Raw genomic sequence first — 20,591 nt, 5'->3', positions numbered from 1 at the left:
GGGGTTTTTTTTTTTTTTTTTTTGTTCAATTTTCTGAAGCAGCCAATTCTGTTGAGGGAGGAATGGTTATATAAACATCTCTCCTTGGAAAGCTGGGTTGGAAGCAGGGTGGCTTCTAGTTGTATAATTAATGTGTTTTTATGATGTGATTTTCAATAATTTTGGTTTTGAAAATGGAGTGTTGAAAATCATAAAATTACGTTGGTATGTTTAAAAGCTGGACAAAGGGGGAGGGATTTTTGTGGCATTTGGTTTCAGGCCTTTCTGATCCTTCTTGACAATCTATTCTTTCAGAAAGCAGCCTGTGTCTTAGTTCCTGGAGGATTTGGAGATCGGGGTGTGAAGGGCATGATATTGGCTGCAAAGTATGCCAGAGAAAACAAAGTTCCGTACTTGGGGATTTGCTTAGGCATGCAGATATCTGTAATTGAGTTCGCTGGAAGTGTAAGAATTTTTTTTTTTCATAAGCAAACTTCCGTTTCTTATTTTGTATTCATGTTCTTTCAGTCGTTGCTGTTACCATCCTCTTATGTTTTCTTTGTCTTAGGTTTTGGGTTGGGAAAAGGCAAACAGTACAGAGTTTGATGATGGGACGCTGTATCCTGTTGTCATTTTTATGCCTGAGGTACTGATTTCTTGAATGACAATTTGTATGTTGCTTTCTGCTCAGTTACTTCTATAACGTTATCTGTTAGGACTTCTTTCCCTTTGCATTCATGTGTAGGGTTCAAAGACACATATGGGAAGCACTATGAGATTAGGATCTCGAAGAACAGTATTCCAGACTGCTGACTGTATTACTAAAAGGATGTATGTGATTTCTTATTTCTTTTACGTTTAAATATTTAACGATGAGTTTGCTTCACCCTGGTATTACTTTTTGGAGAAACTACATTTGAAGTATCTATATGATTAGCATCAGTTAGTTGTATTGAATACTCATTTACCCATGTAATATATATTGTCATTAGGAAGTCTAATGCAAATGGTTTGTTCGCCCACAAGAAATTATGGCTGATATATGCTATTTAACTTTCTATAGTACTTGTCTCTTCTTCAAGCCGATAGAAACACAAGGCTGGTTTCGTTATGGCCCCAGTTCAACCTAAAGCATTTAAATCGTTTGCGATTTTTTCTGGGGAAACTAAAGTTTTTGCACTTGGCCGTGGTTTTTTGTAGTACTTATCCTGCTCTTTTTAATTCTTCCTGGATGGATAGGTATCATAACTCAGAATATGTAGATGAACGGCATCGGCATAGATATGAGGTAAGTTTTTAAAGTTTATGGCTGCAAGTCTAATGATTGCGAATGATTGTGACATGAGCAAAATCATTATGTTGCAGGTAAACCCAGAGTTCATCGAGACATTTGAAGAAGCTGGCCTGAAATTTGTTGGGAAGGATGAGACTGGAAAAAGAATGGAGGTACGTGATAGTTCTCAGTCATCTTCAGGTGTCAAAATTAAGTTGTTAATTGCATTCCAGCTCTTCAAAGTCATCAAATGATACAGTTCATTCCTGTTATGAATCAAATTAGTAAACTATATTTGTGATTTTATGTATTTCTTCAGATTTTAGAACTTCCAAGCCATCCCTTCTATGTGGGTGTACAATTTCATCCAGAATTTAAATCACGGCCCCGGAGGCCGTCACCTGTCTTTCTAGGTAAAATTTATTTGACAATGAATTCTTTGTCCACTTGTCCTGTTTATCCTGTTCATACCTCGTAGCATTTTCATTGCTTTCAACATATTTATCTCTCAACTGTTATTATTGGAAGCACTCTAATTTGATGGCTCATGAATATATGGAGGTACGTGGTTCAGAGTAGTGACTGGATGGAGAATAATATTTTTGTTCATCTCTAAACTATTGAAAAAGTCTGATAATTTGCAAATTATACCAATTGTCAATTTGTCATCAAATAATTTGGAGAAGCAGTTCCTGGATTAGTGAGAGCATCAAAATGAGTGTTGGTATCTGTTTGTTTATATTACAACATTTTTTTATCTTCGCTATTAAAATCATGACCTAATATATTAACGTTTAACACTACTTTTGAAGGTTTTATACTGGCGGCAACTGGGCAATTAGACTTATATCTTGAAAAGCAAATGAATGGAAGTTGATGCAACTATTTACTCCCACAATCTTTCAAGGTAAAACAATTTCATGTGTAAAGCAATTGATATGAATCCAACCATTGATCCATTTCATGTACCCGAAGAAGCAATTAAGAGTTATTCATCCTTTTAACTATCTCTTGGTTGGAATGATTCGTTAAGTTAGCTTTATTTGTAAAAGTTTGCAAAGACCCTGAAAGGACTTCTAGCTTTGCAAATCCAGCCTTTGGCGCTTATCAGCAATTAATTTCTTTATTGAATATTTGACCGTCCTTCAATCCATAATTATCGTGCAGAGAAGAACTTGATTCTTTTTGCTGGGTCAAAGGCGTACTATGACGACGAACTCCAATACGAGGTACTTTACTGTAGCTGTACGTGATACCATACAAGTAACTGTAGTTGGATCCAGATGATTGTGTTCTTGGCAGTGGCAGTGGCAGAGCTTGATTTGCCAGTGAAGTTTTGGTTTATTTTTTGCCCCCTAGCATAAAAGAATCTTGATTTCATGTGTGTATTATGAATGCGACAAAAATAGTATAAAAAGGTTTTACACTACTTATTAAGTTAGGCTTTTTTATGTATCATTCCATTTTATGTAGATAGCCCTCCTAAATTAATGCGTTGATTAAATTTATTCTTGGTTACTTCTGTTTTATGTAAGTTTGGTTCATAACCAAATACACATAAATGTGGGACTAAATTTTACAATTTAGAGACGTTCTGTCTCGTGCAGTCAAGGGATGGTATACATTCTTGTTTTATTCAATGACTTTTCACATTGGGAAAATGAAATTTGTCTTTGCATTTTCATTTGGTCATAGAACTCAGCTATGAACTTCTCACCTAATCAACCCCATAAGGGTGCTGCATCTTGACATGGACAATCGGCATCTCGTCAAGGAGAGCTCGCGATCACCGTAATGCAGCTGGCCATGGGGCGTCGAGTGGCCAAGACTCTTCATGAACTTAAGACACAAGGCGGAGCTCCATGAGAAAATACCACATGCTATACGATTACTATACGATTACTAACTTCTAAGAGAGATTTGTGTTAGAAATCGTAACTCTCTACAATTGTTTGATATTGTCCACTTTGAGCTGGCTTTGCTTTGAGCTTCCCCAAAAGGCCTCATACCAATGGAGCGACAGTATTCCTCACTTGTAAACTCATGATCTTCCACTAAATTAACTAATGTGGGACTAACTCCCAATAATCCTCAACAATCCTCCCCTTGAACAAAGTACCCTATAAGCTTCAGCTGAGGCTTATAGAGTTCTCGAATAGCCTTCCCTTAATCAAGGCTCGACTCCTTTCTCTAAAGCCCTCGAACAAAGTACACCTTTTGTTCGACACTTTAGTCACTTTTGACTACACCTTCGATCGAGGCTCACAATTCTTTGTTCGACACTTCAGGATTCTATTGACATGGTTAAGTTTAGGGCATAGCTCTAATACCATGTTAGAAATCACGACTCTCCTCACATATAAACCCATGATCTTCCACTAAATTAACCAACGTGGAAGAACTCACTCCCAATAATCCTCAACAATCATCTTTCAACCATCATGTTTGAACTTTGATTTCTTATTAATTACCGAGAGAAAATGGTTCAAAATATTCAAAAGAAGAGCCAACCAAAATACCGATATGAAATGCTACAACACTAAGCTATTAGGTAAATTAATCCTTCTTAACCTCAAAATAATGGTCAAATTTCAATTATAATTAAGATTAATAATGATGGATTAACGATTATAGAGACCACAAAAAGTATTTTGATTTGATTCACCAAACCTGTAACTACAAGAGAAGCCTCAACCACTAAATATGTAATATTCAAAGACTTTTCCATTTAGGGCTCTTTCCCTTTTCCCCTAAATATAAACCTTTCCAAATTTACACATAAATGGCGGAACCCATCTTTCTTATAAAACAAACCATCCCTCCCCTTTCTTCTATAACTTAGCTTCTTCTTTTGTCTTTGCCTCTGCCTTTGCCTTTTCCTTTGCTCCGGGAGAGGCCTCCGACCACCCCGGCTACTCGACCCTCCCTTCCGCTCACTCACGTAGCTTATATGGACCCGACACCACCGCACGTTGAACCCTCCGCCGACTCCGGCAAGGCCAAGAAGAAAAGTGGCGGAGTTATGAAGATCTTCAAGGTTGCACTCTTCATGCTCCGCCGTCGGTCCAACAAATCGAAGGCAACCGTCGACACGGGCTCGGATAAGAGCGTGTGGCGGCGGTTGGTGGGCTCAATGCGCCCTCTCCACGTCCAAGGAAATGAATCCCCTCCCATGTCATTGCCTCCATTGAAATCAAAGAAGAATTTAGAGGAGTTGCCAACGACATGGTCATTATCGCCATCATCACCATCATCGTCGTTGTCGTTTACTCGTACTTCGAGGTCCTCTTCTTTTGGCACAAGTAAGTACGCTTCTGCTATCAATCTTCAAGAACTCGATGGTAGAAACGATGACGACAATGACAAAAATGTCATTGAAGACGACAATGGAGGCGATGAGATGATCGATGCAAAGGCAGAGGAGTTCATCGCGCAATTTTACGAGCAAATGAGGCGTCAACATCGCAACGATTGAAATGGAAAGGAAGAAGAAGCTTGTTTTAATGAAATATGTGTGCATGGGAGGAAGACGTAGCGATGGAGTTCGCACCGATCTTTTCATGGATTCAATTATTTTATTTTATTATTCCTTTTGAATCAAATATATTAGGATCTCAGATAATCCCTAAAAATTGATGGCTCAATATCATTTTGTGGCTGTTTGTAATTGGTGTCCAATTTTATAATAGATTGTTTCCCATTTCATAATTAGTATTAATTAGTATATGCACCTTACACTTATATGCACGCAACCTTAGCTTTTGAAGTCATGGGCAAAGCCTTATCTACCTTCATTAAGCTTGTGTCTAATACCATCTACGACGCTATCATTTCTTATCTTGTTTATCTCATGGTGTGATAAAATAAAAAATGCACTATCTTTCTCAGTTTCATCATGACATTTCTCTCTCTTTTTCCTTGACATGGTTTGACAAGCAATACATTATATGCAACGTGAAGTTACGGCGGCAAGCTCTCTTCCATCGAGAGTCATAGTTCTTGATGACTTAATACACAAACATGCGTTGTGGATTATCCCGGATTATCCCTCTAACGGCCCAAGCCCACCACCGCTAGTGGATATTGTATCCCTCTAACGGCCCAAGCCCACCACCGCTAGTGGATATTGTCCTCTTTGAGATTTTTGTTTTGGGTTTCCCCTCTACTTCTCCCGTTTGAACCGGGGCTTGAAACCAAACTTCTCCTCAAGAGGATAGATGGATCGATTCAAGTGAGATCCAATGTAGATCCAACTTTCTATTCACTTGTGGGATCCGGACGGTCTCGGGGGATCACCTTGGCCCCTCTTCTCGAGAATCCATACATCCCTTATCAGTATATGGACAACTATCTCTCGAGCACAGGTTTAGGTTTGGCCTCAATGGGAAAATAAAACGGAGCACTTAACCACGTATCTTCACAGACCAAGAACTACGAGATCGCCCCTTTCATTCTTGGGAGCGGAGGGATCATACCATTCGAGCCTTTTTTTTCATGCTTTTCCCAGAGGTCTAATAGGATTTTCTTAATCCTCCCTTCCCGGAACCTTTCTTTCGCAGACCAAGAACTACGAGATCGCCCCTTTCATTCTTGGGAGCGGAGGGATCATACCATTCGAGCCTTTTTTTTCATGCTTAGAGGTCTAATAGGATTTTCTTAATCCTCCCTTCCCGGAACCTTTCTTTCGCAGGGACCAGGAGATCTGAAAAAGGATCACGCCTTCTTTTTCTTCTCATCGGCATTAAAACGCGCGTCCACATCTATCCTTATAAAGGGTGTTTCGTTCTCCTCCCCAATAAATGTGAAATATCTAGTGATTCACCAGCTAGACCATGACAAATAGTTTTGACATACACTCGTCTCATCTAGGGGAACACACCCCAACTCCCACTCGCCACAACGCATTCTCTAAGCAACACATAACGATGCACTCTTGGAGTGACGCTCGCAAGTCTACTAACAAATTTACTCATCTTAACACGAGCTCAACTAGTAGCAAAACCGAAAGCTTACCACACAACCTTAAATCACTAAGCCAAACCCTAGCTAGAATTAAATCCTTAAAGAATAACCATAATAATACTATAATAATCTTCCTAGTACCTCCGAAAAAACAAACCAAAATTTTGAAAAATTCAACCTTTGAGTTGAATAATGTAAAAGTATTTATTAAATCATAAAGGGATTTCTCAAATTTTGTATTCACATATGTTATTTACAATTTAAATTATGTCAAAATTTTCATGTAATTTCCATTAATTAACATTAATTAATTGTTAAACTGAAAAAATAAAGAGATAATTAAGCTAAGAAGAATCTAAATTCCATTAAATTAGCGTTGATGTTCATAAATCAAAGTTCACAAACCAGATGGGGAAAGTTTAAGATGAAGATCAACAACACCCACATCATCTGTTGATCCCTTTTCACCTCCTTCCCCGGAATTCCCAAACATCCACCGCCCCGAACCCGCCGATACGCCGCCGTACGCCGCCGTGAAGTAACCGTTATCGCTCCGAGGCAGAAATCTATAACCACGATGACCACCACCACCGCCACCAATGTTGGCCGGAAAAACGCTTGAGTAAAATGGCGCCGGTCGGAGTGCGACGGCGGCGGCGGCGGCGGCGAGGTGGTGGTCTGAGGCGTGGAAATAAAGGGCGCGTTTGGCCCTCTGGCGCTCTCTCTTGTGGGCATTCTGGTGGCCGCCGAGGGCTTGCGAATTGGCGAAAACCCGGTGGCAGAATTGGCACCGGAATTTTCTGTCGTAGTCGGAGTTGGTGTCGTCGCCGCCGCCACCGTCGGGTGTGGCCGGCGGAAGGTCGTCGTGTTCCACCAGTGGGAACCCAAATAGTTTCAAAATGGAGGAGGGATTTTGATTGGACATTTCAGCTCTGTCTCCTCGTCTCCCCCATGTACCTATATTTATACTTTTTTTTTTAATTTAAGGAAAATTAGAATTAATCTTAAAATTATGTTAAATTATAAATTAGAATTGAATGAAAAACGTGATTGAATTGGTCCCGGTCACTCTTCGAGATAAAATGGAAGACAAGAAGAGATTCTCGAACGAGAAAAATGATCCAATGACTTCGAAAGAATTGAATGAGGAACCGTATGAGGTGAAAATTTCATGTACGGTTCTGTCAAGTGGATAAAAGTCCCACATCTGCTAATTTAGGAAATGATCATGCGTTTATAAACAAAGAATACTCTCTCCATTGGTACAAGGCTTTTTGGGGAAGCCCAAAGCAAAACCACGAGATATACCCGGTGTTGGCCATAATTGGATCTACACGGTGTGAGATATCACTTAAAGAAATTTATATTTGAAGTAGCAAAATTTATATATATTTTTTTTTACTAATTCGAGCCCAACTCAATTGATCAAATTGTTATAAAACTATTTTTAAGGTTAAAGTTTCATCGTTATTATCGTAAACTAAAAAGAGAGGTTACCGCATTTTGACCAATTAAACTATGCATAGGTTTAGTCGTAATCATTACATCTATAACTGTTGCTGTCAGTCAATTGATTTCATCGATATTCGTTACCTAATTATTTCATCTTCTTTAGGACAAGTTTAGTACACTGTAAATGTGTCCATAAGCACGGACAATCTTATTCATGGCATCGAACGGTAAAGCTGTTTAGATCAGTATCTACCGATAAAGGTGGTAAACTTTTGTTGGAACGTTGAGGGGTAAATTTTTGAAAGAAAGGAAAGGGGAGGGTAAATTTATAATTGATGGTTGAAGGTAAATAAGAGTAAAAAACAAAACAAAAGTGAAGTTAAAAGTGGTGGGAGTTGGGTCAACGAAACCACTCTATTAACCTAGACGTTTGTCATGTTGTTACCTTTTTTATATGTAAAAAAAGGACAACCTTAGTACACAATAAATGGGACCATAACCTCACATCATTTATTATTAAAGTTATGGAGTTGTTCAATATTTACTCCCCATACAATGTATGTGGATCATGGTTTATAACGTCCTGAACCCAACCCGATAAAGTAATCAGGTAAAACTGTCAATGTAAATTCGTCTAGATAACTTAAAAAATTCGATCAACCTAACTTAAACCGTCAAGTAAATAAGTTAAATCTAACCTTTTGAAGACATTTTGAGTAACAACTCAAGCCTCTTGGATAAAAGTCCTACATCCGCTGATTTAGAGAATGACCATGGGTTTATAATCTAGGAATACTATCTCCATTGGTGTGACGTCTTTTGGGGGAAGCCCCAAAAAAAAAGCTATGAGAGCGTATGCTCAAAGTGTTCATCTAACATGGTATCAGAGTCATGCCCTAAACTTAATTATGTCAATAGAATTCTCAAATGTCGAACAAAGGACTCCAAAAGAAAAAAAAGGAGTCGAGGCTCCTTACAACTATGCCTCCAAGAGAAAAGGAGTCGAGCCTCAAGTAAGGGGAGGCGTACTTTGTTCGAGGGTATCTAGTAGATATTGTCTTTTTTGGGTTTGCCTGACTCGAGCTTCCCCTCAAGATTTTTAAAACGCATATGAAGGAAAGTTTTTTACACTCTTATGGGTCCAGCGTTCTTGTAGCACATTTACAATGTCTTAGTTGGATTATTTTTCAGGTTTGCCCGACTTGGGTTTCCACTCAAGATTTTTAAAACGCATCTGCTAGGAAGAGGTTTTTACACTTTTATGGGCCCAGCATTCCTGTAGCACATTTTACAATGTCTTAGTTGGATTATTTAATCAATATAAACACAGTCTAATAATTAAGATATTTGCTTCTTTTATTTGAAAGTTAGAAGTTTATATCGAAAAACTCGAATAATAATGAAAATTAGTCATAACTATAATTTAGATTTATCGGGAGGATAATATCTTTATTGATCGTATTAAAACCATATTCAAATTGAAAAAAACGGAAAATAGTAGTGGAAGAAGAGTTGAATTCTCGCAATAATGTGCATACCAAAGAAAAGATCGACAAAGATCTAAATCAAGATATGTTTTAAGATATGTTTCTATCAAAGTTCGAGGTTATAAAACGACGATAAATGATAGTACACACGTAGAATAAAAAATGTCGTGCATAATGTAAAAAAGAGGGAAAGTGGAAGGAATATGATAGAATTTATTTTTCTTATTATCTCATTATTGTTGGTAGGGTTTCAAGATTTTGATTAGATTGATTGATGAGATTGCTTCACATACATATATATATATATATATATATATTGAAGTGCACGAGACGACATGTTTGTGAGTGTCGTTTTGTAATTGGATGAGTGAGTATGAGATGTCGGCCACCCTCGTATTCGTCCGAAACTAACCCTAATAAAGGTGTTGTGTTTTATCAATACTCACATCTTTTAATCAATCATGAGTAGGTTAATGTTGCATACGATGTTTCATATATGGTTGAATTGACGTTTTAAGAAGGTGACAATTACGATGGTGGAAGATTGAATTATCAACTTTTAAGACTATAATTGGTTCTTTATCCATTAAATGATACCTAACAATTGTGAAAGTCGAAGATTGAACCATCATTCACTGAACTATGCTCAAATTTGGTTAACAATTATGAGTGAAAGATTGAATCATCGACTTTTAAAAGTGTAATTAGTTTTGTATTCACTGAACGATGCTCAAATTGGTTATAAAATTATGTGTATTAATGTTCTCACATAAATTAGCCATGTAGGTCAATTGAGTTTGATTTTGGAATAAAACAGGTACGAGATATATAATGCTACAAAAAGAATGTTATTATTATTTTAACGAAATTGAATTACACCCGACAAAGAAGGTGGGAAACAGTGTAGAAACCTCTCCCGTGAAGCTGACAGCGACACATAACGAGCTAAAACAGACAATATCGACTAGCAGTGAGCTTAGACTGTTACGTATCACTCCAAAAAAGACGAAGGAGACAAGCGAGCAATTAGTTGGTCCTATGCCACTCTGACGATGGTGTCAAATCCATTGATTGGAATTTGTGCAGTGAGGACTAAAATTATTCGAGTGGGCTACCTTCCCTTCCCCATTATAACTACATAGAGCTGGATTTCTTATGCTTTTCCACTAATATTATTCCCACATTTTAAGTACACTCCATACCTCCCTTTTTTCTTTGTCTCTCCCCCTTTCAAACCCGTCTCGTTTCACGTGAGATGTCTACCTATTCTAAGCCTCGAGATACTTTAAAACGGGAAAATAGTTGTTACAATATCATTAACAGCTTAAACGTCGAGTCGAATGTTAAAAGAACGGTAAAATAAATAGATATTTCAATCAATATCAGAAAGAGAATCGAAGATGAGAGGAAAAAGTGATTTGATTGAACTTTTAAAATGGTGTAAAGTAAAGTGCATATGGCTCTAAGTGGCCATAAATAAGTAAAGTTGGTTCTCTATGTTATGGTCAACCATGCAAGGCCTGTCCCATTCTTTTTGGTTTGTTGTGTTCTTTTTAGAGATTATTTCAATTCGCGCGTGGAATATGTAACAGACCTATGAATACGCTAAACTTTTTAATTAATTTTATAAGTTTTGTTCGGTTCGGAGCAATTCAAGGTTTTTATACTATGAATCCGAAACCAAACTGAGTCAATTCGGGTTCAGGAAAAATAACTCAACCCAACCCAACTCTTAAAATTCGAGTTGAATTGATTCGGGTTGTCGGGTTGAATGTACACTCCTATTAAACGATTTAACTAGTAAAATAAATTTACTATATAGTAACTTTTTGTTTTATACCCAAAAAGTTAATTTTAGCTCTAATAGTTTAATTAGTTGAAAATGTTAAAATTTAGATGAGTCAAATGGTAATTTAACAAAATTTATTTGATATATATATATATATTCAATGAGCGAATGGAGGGAAGATAATGGGCCACGTGTGGGCTTGAGGTGTTTATTTGGGCCACTAATAGAAAGCCCATTTTCGTTTACTAATCCAAAGCCCATCTACGAATAGTAGGGATTTTGATTAGTAGAAAATGACTAAAATACCCTTTGTTGGGAAATAATGTTTGATTTCTTGATTTCTTTAAAAATATAAATAATTATTCACAAATTCTATGATTCTCAATAATCATCCAATTCCAATACGACATTGATTTGGATCGAGTCGAATAATAAAACATCTTTTTTCTTTTTTTTTTCGTGAAAAAATTATTAATGAGATTTATTAAATCAATTGATTAGTGACGGGTGAAGTTGAGAGGCACACACTCCTAAGACAGACACGAAAAGTGGATTCATTATTGAACGAAAAGGTCGAATATTTAATTTTAATGATTCATAAAAACATGTTCGGAGACAAAAAGGATGCCAATAAGTTGAGGTTTAGATGAACAAAAAAGTAGACAGAATCTCAAAAAACACACCAAAAACTGACCCTTTTGTTGTGTAATTAGTGCGCCCCGGATGGGATTTGGAGCAAATTCTGGCCATAACTCAGCCTTTGCCTCCCACTCCTTTTCTATTGTCTCCTCTCTCTTACCACACTATACATTCAAATTAACGTCACACTCTCAATCTATTTAAACATAGCTTAATTAGTTGAAGCATATGTAATAACTCAAATTTACGGGATATTGTTAGATTCGACCTGTTGCGTATCGTTATCAGCTTCATAGTCTTAAAATGCATCTACTAGAGAGAAGTTTTCACACCTTTATAAGAAATGTTTGGTTCCGCTCTCCAACTGATATGAGATCTCACAATACATCCTCTTTGGGGGCCAGCATCTTCGCTGGCACACCACCTGATGTCTCACTCTAATATCATTTGTAACAGTCCAAACTCATCGTTAGCCGTCCCTAGGTATTCTCTACATACCCACATGTGTCGGTTTCGAGTATAGGTACCCTTTTGTTGAATGTCGTTCGAGCTTTTCCTGGGAGTACGGCATGGGTTACTTCAGCGTCGTAGCGCCTGGTCCTCGAACATTGGCTCGAGGTATTTTCTCTACCCCTTCTTACCCTTAATAAAATAAGGGCACCTTGCGTCCTTGAACTGATAACTATCTTTCGACTAACCTAGCCTCCTCCGTCCCTTGGGACCAACAAGGGGTAGTACAAGAATATTCACCTGTTGTCCATCGACTACGCCTTTCAGCCAACTATTGTTCACTTTGACCCATTGCGTATTGTCGTCAGCCTCACAATTTTAAAATGAGTCTAATAGGGAAAGACTTCTACACCCTTATAAAGAATGTTTCGTTCCTCTCTCCAATCAATGTGGGATCTCATAATTCATCCTCCTTGGGCGTCTAGCATCCTCGTTGACACACCACTCGATGTCTAACTCTGATATCATTCGTAGCAGCCCAAACTCACCCTAGCAACTATTGTCCGCTTTGCTCGTTACGTATTGCTGTCAACCTCACGGTTTTAAAACACGTCTACTAAATAGAGGTGTCCACACCCTTATAAAGAATGTTTAGTTCTCCTCTCCAACCAAAGTAAGATCTCACAATACATAATAAGATATCAACAGCTCCACATAGCCATCAAATGAAGTACTGTTATCCTCTTTGAAATTAAAGCAATGGGACCTTTGATCTTGCACTCGATTCTGTAAAAAAAAAATGCTAAATTTCTATAATAGATTGTGAAAAACTCGATGAATATGACACGCTGTCATTCTAGATGTCAATGATTCAATTATGTTGGAACTCTAAAACTAAAAATTTGTCAACCCCTCCAACATTTTTTAATTTTGATTTTTTTTTTTTTAAATTCACAAATCTAATTAGAAAATAAAAGAAAATAAATTTAAAATATGCTTATAAGGCAAGGGCATTAAAAGAAACCCACTTCCCTATTAAGCAAAAGGGCATATCCGTCATTTCACCATTACCCTGAGCATAAAAACTCGAACGAATTAGCCAAACACAATTCAAAATCTCTCCCAGGCATTTCATCAAACACCTTCCGACCACTCTTCTTTGTAGCAGAATCCGATCGATCGATGCTCAAATAATCGCCGATTTTTCGTTTTCTTTGATCATCATGGCTTTCTTCATCAATAACCATCCCGATCTCTCTGGCTCGACCTTCAATCCATCGTCTTTAATGGCGATTTCGAACCAGGGTCTACTCTGTATCGAGCCGCAGAAACAGAGGACCTGCCACCACTGTCGCACCACCAGAACCCCCCTCTGGAGAGCCGGTCCTGCCGGCCCAAGGGTAACCACTTAAACAATGGTGTGATTCATTCATCATTTAATTTCAATAATCTTTTGATTTTGATCGATTTCTGGGATTTTGTTCTCGACAGTCGCTGTGCAATGCGTGTGGGATTAGATACAGGAAGCTGAAGAACAGTAATGGCGGAGTGAATAAGAGTGTTAATGGGAAGAAAGTGGTGAGAGTGGTTGGTTTGGGGAGAGAGATAATGCTGCATAGAGCGACGGCGGCGATGGCGGAAAATGGAGGTGCAGAGACGATCGGAGAAGAAGAACAGGCGGCGGCGATGCTTCTCATGGCTCTATCTTCAGGCTATGTATCATAAACGGAATTAAAAGTAATTAAAAAGAGTGGATTTTACGGCTTTTTATCTCCTTCATTTTGTATGGAAGGAAATTTTGAAATGGAAATAATAATAATAATATATTTTTTTTTTTTTTACTTATTTAACAATTTTATAATCAATTTTCAATATAAATTAGAGATAAATGAATTTAATAATATATAAGTTTGAGAAAAATTATTATTTTTAAAATTTTAAGGACTAAACAGATATTTATCTCAAATTTCAGAGTATTTTAACATTTATTTTAATAAAAAATAACGGTTCGAAATTTAAATCATTTTATTTTAAATTGGAAAATTCTTGTCTTGAACTATTCATTTAATATTAAAAATAATAATAATTTAATTTAATTTCTTTCAGAACAACCCAACAATAATATAAAACATTATTAAAGATTATTGTTATAATATTTATAATTTATTTAATTTATAATGTTTGGCATTGTGCTTTAATTCCAATATTCTTGTATCTTTTTAACATTAATGGGAGAGTTGTAATGGAGAGAATAATTAGTTATGATCAAGAAAATTATGAATATGATGAAAAATTCAATCTTGCTCGGGATGAAAGTGGGTGGCATACAAGTCAGATGGAAAGTAGTGTTTCAGTCGTGGACGAGTGAGTAACACGTAAAAACCAGCCTAAGAACGATCGTTGATACCTCGTACACTAAAGAGCAAAAGGAAGAACCCACGTAAGGTGCTCGCATTTAATTAGCGCGCTAGTTAATAGCAAGACCTGTATGGAAGATTCGCGAATTCCTTGTCAAATGGATGAATCTCCCTACGGAGGAAACCACCCACATCGCCAGATTTGAAAGTAGTCGGTTGGCAGAGACATTAACTAATTAGGTGGGGGAGGATGTCACGGTCATGCTCGTCCAAGGCGTGTTGTCCATAGCTGCATGCCCATGACAACTTGGGAATATGACGTTAAGGCCTCTTCTGAATTAATTAATTTTGATTTAAATAAAATAGTTAGTTAGATGGGCCGTGGCCCATATAAGATTCCAGGAACAAGATACTAGACTTCATCTTGGGCTGGACGGAAAGCCGAAAAAGGTATGCCTTTTGGATCGTGCTGCCACGCCTGCCTTTTATACCCGACGTCTTACAACCGATTCCGATTCCCCCGATGTGGGTCTGGACACAAAGTTGATTCCCGCACGAATGTTCTCACGTGCGAATAAAGCTGAATTGGATAAACCATTTGACTCACAATTTTTGTCAGCAATCCGAATAGAATTCATAACTCAACCAACTTAATCCTCTATTTTTTTGGATAGTCGGATTTTTCTTTTTTTTATTATCTTTTAAAAAATTATCGTAAATTTTAAATATCACTGCAAATTCACTCAAATTAGTTACAAATATCAAATATTCTCCGACTTTAAATTCCCATTTCCTCGACCATTCCATTGTCGAGCTTTCAATTCACACAACAATGGCGAATCTCGTCTCAATTCACTTCACTTTCCTCCTCTTCACACACTATAAATTTTCCTTTCTCTCATCGGCGACCGCCGTGGCCAAGGATCAGGTCGGCTGTTCCATGTGCTCAAGTTGTGACAACCCCTGCCAACTCCCTCCGCCGCCACCGCCACCGCCACCTCCCACTTCACAATGCCCTCCTCCTCCGCCTCCGCCCTCGTGCAGTACCTGCATCCACCCTTCTCCGTTGCCGCCATCCTCTGTCCAGCCGTACCAGCCGGCCGATGGTGACCAATTCCCCGGCCTTGCTCCTCCCCCGCCGCCGAATCCAATTTTACCATATTATCCTTACTATTATTACAGTCCCCCCACTGCTTCTGGCGAAATCGTTTCAATTTCATGGAAAATTTTGCCTTTGGGTCTCTTAATCATTATTTGTCTCTGAAGAACACTGAATTCTCCATTGCCGACAGAGAAATGGGTCGTGCTGATTATGAATTTATGCCATAAATTATGATGTATTAATTATTCTTTATTTTACTTTTATTTCTTTCCATCCTGGGTTCGAATCACTGAAATAGATGTTTGTTCCATTTTTTTTTATTTAATTTTATGGGCAATTTATTAAATATTTTCACTTATTAAATACAAAATACAAAATTTATAAATATTTGAAATATTTTGAAAAGCTGAATGACTAAATAGATAAATACGGGCAAACGTATGTGTATTAATGCAAGTTATTCATAATATCAGCTTATTATAAGCACAAGGGATTGAAATTTATAAATTTTTCTTTTACGACGATCCGTATCAGTATAATTAAATAAGAATGATATTATTAATTTATATTCAAATTTTAGATGATTATGTGTCCCATGTGGCTTTAGTAGTTGGTAGCTTCCTTTAGGATAAGAGTATTCCAAAATTCCCACTTTATTGGAATATTGGATCTTTTAACTAATATGCCTTTCACTTTCCCATTTTGGTCCATTTTTTAACTCTACATTCCTTACTTTATCCCCACAAAAATATAATAATAATAATTTAAGAACGAAAATATATCTTATAGTTATTAAACGAGAGCCTAATATTTAAGTGGAGAGATGAAATTAATTAAGTGACCTTTCCGGTGAAATCAGGGAAAAGAAATTCAATCATAATAGCAATCAAAGAACGAAAGATGAACGAGAGTTTAAGTGAAAGAAGGTTCAAACGATCTTACGGGAACAAAAGAATAAGAAAAAAAAGGTATGAAAAAGTGTAATTTCTTGAATAATCTATGAATTTGTTTGACATTCGTTATCATTTCAACCTATAACTGTGATTTGGCTCTATTCCCTAATCTAATTCAACGACCGTTTCTCTATCTATTTAATTAAACGAGCTAAAAAAATTCTTCTCTTCCCTCTCTCTATTACTTACTTGAGAAGGCTAATGCCATTTTCTAGGAGTGCGTTAATCTTTCTATTAAAGGACAAGTCAGTGTACTCCATTAACTCAGGGAAGGTTGAATCATAGTCAGTCTATTCATTCCAGTCCATCATTCGAAACAAAGGAATAGCACGTTTGTGATCTAGTTCCTAACTTAACGCATACCCAGTGTAGTAGTCAATGTAGCAGTAGCTCCCATCCACCCTTTTCTTTTACCAACAGTAAAGTTTCACGAGCTGCAAGGAATTTTAATTCTCGATCCCGATAAGGAAAATGAATAATTTATAACAAAACTTTCGTGTTGTTGATTTCTAGGTGTAGTGTTTCTTCCTCTCCACTACCTATTTTTATATCGGTGGAGTAGGGTCGACTTAATCCATAAGTTACACTTGTCGCTCGATATTAGAATCAACAATTAAAACATCGGAATTTTTTTATTTGAAAATTGGACCGGGAAGGATTGAATATTTGTTTGAAGAACAATGGCATAAAATCAAGGAGGAGATCTGACATCTGGCAGTCTTCATTGAATCAGCAAAGGATAGAGATTTGAACAATGTACGTGCTTCCATTAATGAACATCACCACCCCCTTTCTCTCTTTAAATTACTCCAATTTCTCATAAAATTGTGAATTAAATTTCAATGGAAGGCGTTTCGGTGGGCCGTGGGCGGCGGAAGACGGTGCAGCTTGGGGCACCCGGGGGGAAGCGACGGAATGTGTGGCAGTTCAAGGTCTCGCCGAAGCTCAGGCGACTCCGGCGGCTGCCGTCGCTGAAGAAGCTGCTTATATGGTTGAGGGATTCTTATATGAATGCGATGCTGGCGTTTGCGAGCTCTAGGGTCGTTGGTTGCGGCGGCGGTACTGGCGATGGGGTCTGGGCCGGCGCTGGCGGAAGGGCCACGTTGAAGGAGTATGATGAGGAAATGATCATGGAGATCTACAAGTCGTTGGTGGTGGCTCAGGCGCGGTTGCCTCCGCCGGAATCTGTCCGGCCGAGTTGGGTCGGCGGCCGGTTGCCTGCTGTGGCGGAATAATCCGGTGGAGCAGGGGAAGGATATTCTATCCTTGATTTTTTTTTTTTTTTCTGTTTTTCTGTTTCTTTGTAATAAATTAATTAAGATATTAATATTAAAAATTAAAAATAAATAAATAAATAAATGGGGTCTGAAATATACTTAATTAAAAAAAATGTTAAGTGCAGTAATAAGTTAGTTAGTCAGTTAGTTAATTTAGTTAATTTTAATAATAATCACGTGATGGAACGTCTATTCTTATTTTAAGTTTAATTACATTAATTCAATTTTAACTAGAAACTTCGTTTCTTAAAATCGCTGTAATTTTGGTTTGTAATTAGGGGTATTTTAGGTATTTTAAGGATATTCGTACAATTAAAAAGATTTTTTTTTTCTTTTTCAAAATAGTTATTTATATAATAATTGAAGATTAAATTATGTACTTAATTGTTGTTATTTTTATGATTGTATTGATTTTCATTTAATCCTACCCTCCTTCATTTATTAATCCCAACCGTGTTAGCCCATTAATGTTTTTAAATATTATTAGTACGTACATAAAAATTAATATCCATTACTGACATTAAAAAATTTACGTGAAATTTTATATCTTAATTCCACAAAAATAAATAGCACATATGGAGACCAGAAAGTTGTCATCATCCTCATCAGTTTTCGTCATCTTCATCCCGCTTGGTGGACATTTGTAGTGACGGGTGAAGAATTAACCATGAAAATACTATCGACAAGATCCTACCCATGACGTGATTAATTTAAAAACGAATAAAAAATTTCCATTAAACTTCAAATAAGAATTTGATCCAACTTCTTACAATATCACATTTAATTTTAATTTTTGAGAATCAGGCGCGATAAATATCGGAATTCAACCACATAATAAATTTACAAAAAATTAATTTTAAATAAAATAAAAATAATCCTATAAATAAAGTATTGTAATTATTAAATAACTCGAAACAAGAGGTTATTATCAACACAACTCTCGTATAATACCAAATGAAGATCGTGGTATACAATTATGTCTTATTTTAAGTTAGATATAAGGTATGCGTTCCCTTAATAAAAAAAATGGGGACCATGCCCATTATTATTAAATTCCAGAGCATTAACGATATTAATTAATTCGAAAGTTAGGGTGGATATAGCCTAAATAGTGTTCTACCCAAAAATATATATTTTAATATTTTTTTATCATAATTTCAACTATGATTGCGAGATCCTACGTTGGTTGGAGATAGGAATGAAACATTCTTTTTATTGGTTTGGAAACTTCTCCCTAGTAGATACGTTTAAATCGACGATAAACAAGGGTGTTGAAATCGTGAGGTGGACGACAATACCAGGATGTGAAAACCTCTCTCTAGTAGACGTATTTTAAAATCGTGAGAACGGACGATGATACTAAGGTGTGGAAACCTTTTTTTAATACACGTTAAAAACCGTGAGACTGATGACAATAATTAACCACTCAAAATAGACAATATAACTTAGGGTGTTTGAAGATTATTGGTAAAATTGAATTGGGAGTACAATATATTTTTTTTTTTTTGAGAGTGATATGATTTTAAAATTTTAAATTACTAAAATTATAATTTATATAAATTATATTTAAAGTTCATTTACAGATCTCCAAAATTAAAACATGTGATTAAAAAAAAAAGAGGAGAAAGAAAAAAAAACACAAAAAGCGTAGGATGATGGTGGACGCCAGGCTGGCCTAGAAGGCCATGTACGGCACGATCTGCCTCCACGTGGGACCCTTTACAATCCAGCTCTCCTAATAATCACACGCGGATGCTGAGCTGTCATCTCCAGTCCTATCGTACAAATTGCCCACAGGCTACTCGATATTTGACCGTCTCCTCCACGTGCTCTCTTCTGATTCGGTATTTGTTTTCACAATTTCGGCGCCTTTTCCTTTTATTTTCGCTCCAATATTTCTTTTTAATTTATAAAAAGTAATAATTTATATTGTTATTGTTTTCTTTGAGATTTGTTCGAAAACATAAATAAATGGAAAATACATATATTTCTTAAAAAATTAACAATTGCGTTATTATGCGTATGGTACAGGTGGCTTTAGATTCTGCGGGGTCCATTCACGAGGACAAAATTGTCATTTCGTATTAAAAAAATCTGTACATGTTTTAAAGATCAATGTCCTGTCGGTCGATTTTGGGGTTTTTGTTTTGAAGAAAATTAATTTGGGGGAGAAGTAAATCAATAAAAACAAGGCTTTAAATAATATTTTATTTATTATATATTATATATTTTCGTACATATTTTGTCAATATAATCGGGGAATCTTTTTTATTTTTTCTATTGACTTATTACTCTAACTATTAATTATAAGCTATTCTTAGACCACCATCATTTCTTATTATTTTAATTATAATTTAATCGATTAATTCGTATATTAAGTATGGTTGAACTAAAAAATTGATATAGTAATTTATCAATATTAATATTAATAATTAATTGAATTTGTAATTTAATTTAATATTGTTTGTCGGTAGGATGAAAGATTGAAATAATATATACTTATGGTTTAGAGATAAAATACTATTTATTTAATAGGTGCAAAGATACAAACCAAAAAATAAGAAAAAAAACGCCGTTGCCGGGGATCGAACCCGGGTCACCCGCGTGACAGGCGGGAATACTCACCACTATACTACAACGACTTTTTGACGTTCATTTGAAATTTATTGTATAGAAAAATAACGAGGTTAAATCGAAAATAAACGCCGTTGCCGGGGATCGAACCCGGGTCACCCGCGTGACAGGCGGGAATACTTACCACTATACTACAACGACTTGCTGATTTAAAAATGTTTATTTATTTAATTTGACTCAATTTACTTTCAATAATTTTTTAAATTTAGTATTAATTTTCTAAAAAATATATTATAT

The 20,591-nt window shown here is 36.4% G+C and overlaps 4 protein-coding genes and 2 non-coding genes across 9 annotated transcripts in view; 4 read left to right on the top strand and 2 right to left on the bottom strand.

The window, feature by feature from the left end:
• The window catches only part of LOC111460869 (CTP synthase-like), a 7,027-nt gene extending 4,259 nt beyond the window's left edge, over positions 1 to 2,768 (top strand). For all 4 annotated transcript variants that reach the window (XM_023104209.1, XM_023104211.1, XM_023104213.1 and 1 more), the window contains 8 exons: positions 295 to 444; positions 548 to 625; positions 725 to 810; positions 1,219 to 1,267; positions 1,345 to 1,425; positions 1,572 to 1,665; positions 2,065 to 2,159; positions 2,420 to 2,768. In XM_023104209.1, coding sequence (XP_022959977.1) covers positions 295 to 444; positions 548 to 625; positions 725 to 810; positions 1,219 to 1,267; positions 1,345 to 1,425; positions 1,572 to 1,665; positions 2,065 to 2,129 — 603 coding nt within the window. In that variant the 3' untranslated portion in view covers positions 2,130 to 2,159; positions 2,420 to 2,768. The remainder of the gene's footprint in view (positions 1 to 294; positions 445 to 547; positions 626 to 724; positions 811 to 1,218; positions 1,268 to 1,344; positions 1,426 to 1,571; positions 1,666 to 2,064; positions 2,160 to 2,419) is intronic.
• Positions 2,769 to 3,994: 1,226 nt separating this feature from the next.
• On the top strand, positions 3,995 to 4,934 carry LOC111460871. Its single transcript, XM_023104215.1, has one exon. The coding sequence runs from the start codon at positions 4,203 to 4,205 to the stop codon at positions 4,725 to 4,727; it is 525 nt and encodes a 174-aa protein (XP_022959983.1). The 5' UTR covers positions 3,995 to 4,202; the 3' UTR covers positions 4,728 to 4,934.
• An 8,222-nt stretch (positions 4,935 to 13,156) lies between these two features.
• LOC111460872 (GATA transcription factor 15-like) lies at positions 13,157 to 13,799 on the top strand. The gene is made up of 2 exons (XM_023104216.1): positions 13,157 to 13,431; positions 13,523 to 13,799. Exons 1-2 carry the CDS (start codon positions 13,255 to 13,257, stop codon positions 13,754 to 13,756), a joined length of 411 nt encoding a protein of 136 aa, XP_022959984.1. The 5' UTR covers positions 13,157 to 13,254; the 3' UTR covers positions 13,757 to 13,799.
• Positions 13,800 to 15,220: 1,421 nt separating this feature from the next.
• LOC111461151 (glyceraldehyde-3-phosphate dehydrogenase, testis-specific-like) lies at positions 15,221 to 15,652 on the top strand. Its single transcript, XM_023104649.1, has one exon. It carries the CDS (start codon positions 15,221 to 15,223, stop codon positions 15,650 to 15,652), a length of 432 nt encoding a protein of 143 aa, XP_022960417.1.
• Positions 15,653 to 20,290: 4,638 nt separating this feature from the next.
• TRNAD-GUC lies at positions 20,291 to 20,362 on the bottom strand. Its single transcript has one exon. It is a non-coding gene; the product is annotated as a tRNA-Asp (tRNA).
• A 61-nt stretch (positions 20,363 to 20,423) lies between these two features.
• Positions 20,424 to 20,495, bottom strand: TRNAD-GUC. Its single transcript has one exon. It is a non-coding gene; the product is annotated as a tRNA-Asp (tRNA).
• Between the last annotated feature and the right edge of the window lie 96 nt (positions 20,496 to 20,591).

The sequence above is a fragment of the Cucurbita moschata genome, unplaced genomic scaffold (assembly GCF_002738365.1).
Source record: "Cucurbita moschata cultivar Rifu unplaced genomic scaffold, Cmos_1.0 Cmo_Scf00024, whole genome shotgun sequence".
NCBI classification, from domain to species: Eukaryota; Viridiplantae; Streptophyta; class Magnoliopsida; order Cucurbitales; family Cucurbitaceae; genus Cucurbita; species Cucurbita moschata.
Note: the sequence above shows the minus strand (reverse complement) of the source record. Positions and strands in the feature narration are given on the sequence as shown.

Excerpts from the sequence above, each read along its gene's own strand:
- LOC111461151 (XM_023104649.1), top strand. The coding sequence starts at position 15,221 with ATGGCGAATCTCGTCTCAATTCACTTCACTTTCCTCCTCTTCACACAC.
- LOC111460872 (XM_023104216.1), top strand. The coding sequence starts at position 13,255 with ATGGCTTTCTTCATCAATAACCATCCCGATCTCTCTGGCTCGACCTTC. Across the intron at positions 13,432-13,522 it reads CCGGTCCTGCCGGCCCAAGG|TCGCTGTGCAATGCGTGTGG; the intron begins GTAACCACTTAA and ends TGTTCTCGACAG.
- LOC111460871 (XM_023104215.1), top strand. The coding sequence starts at position 4,203 with ATGGACCCGACACCACCGCACGTTGAACCCTCCGCCGACTCCGGCAAG.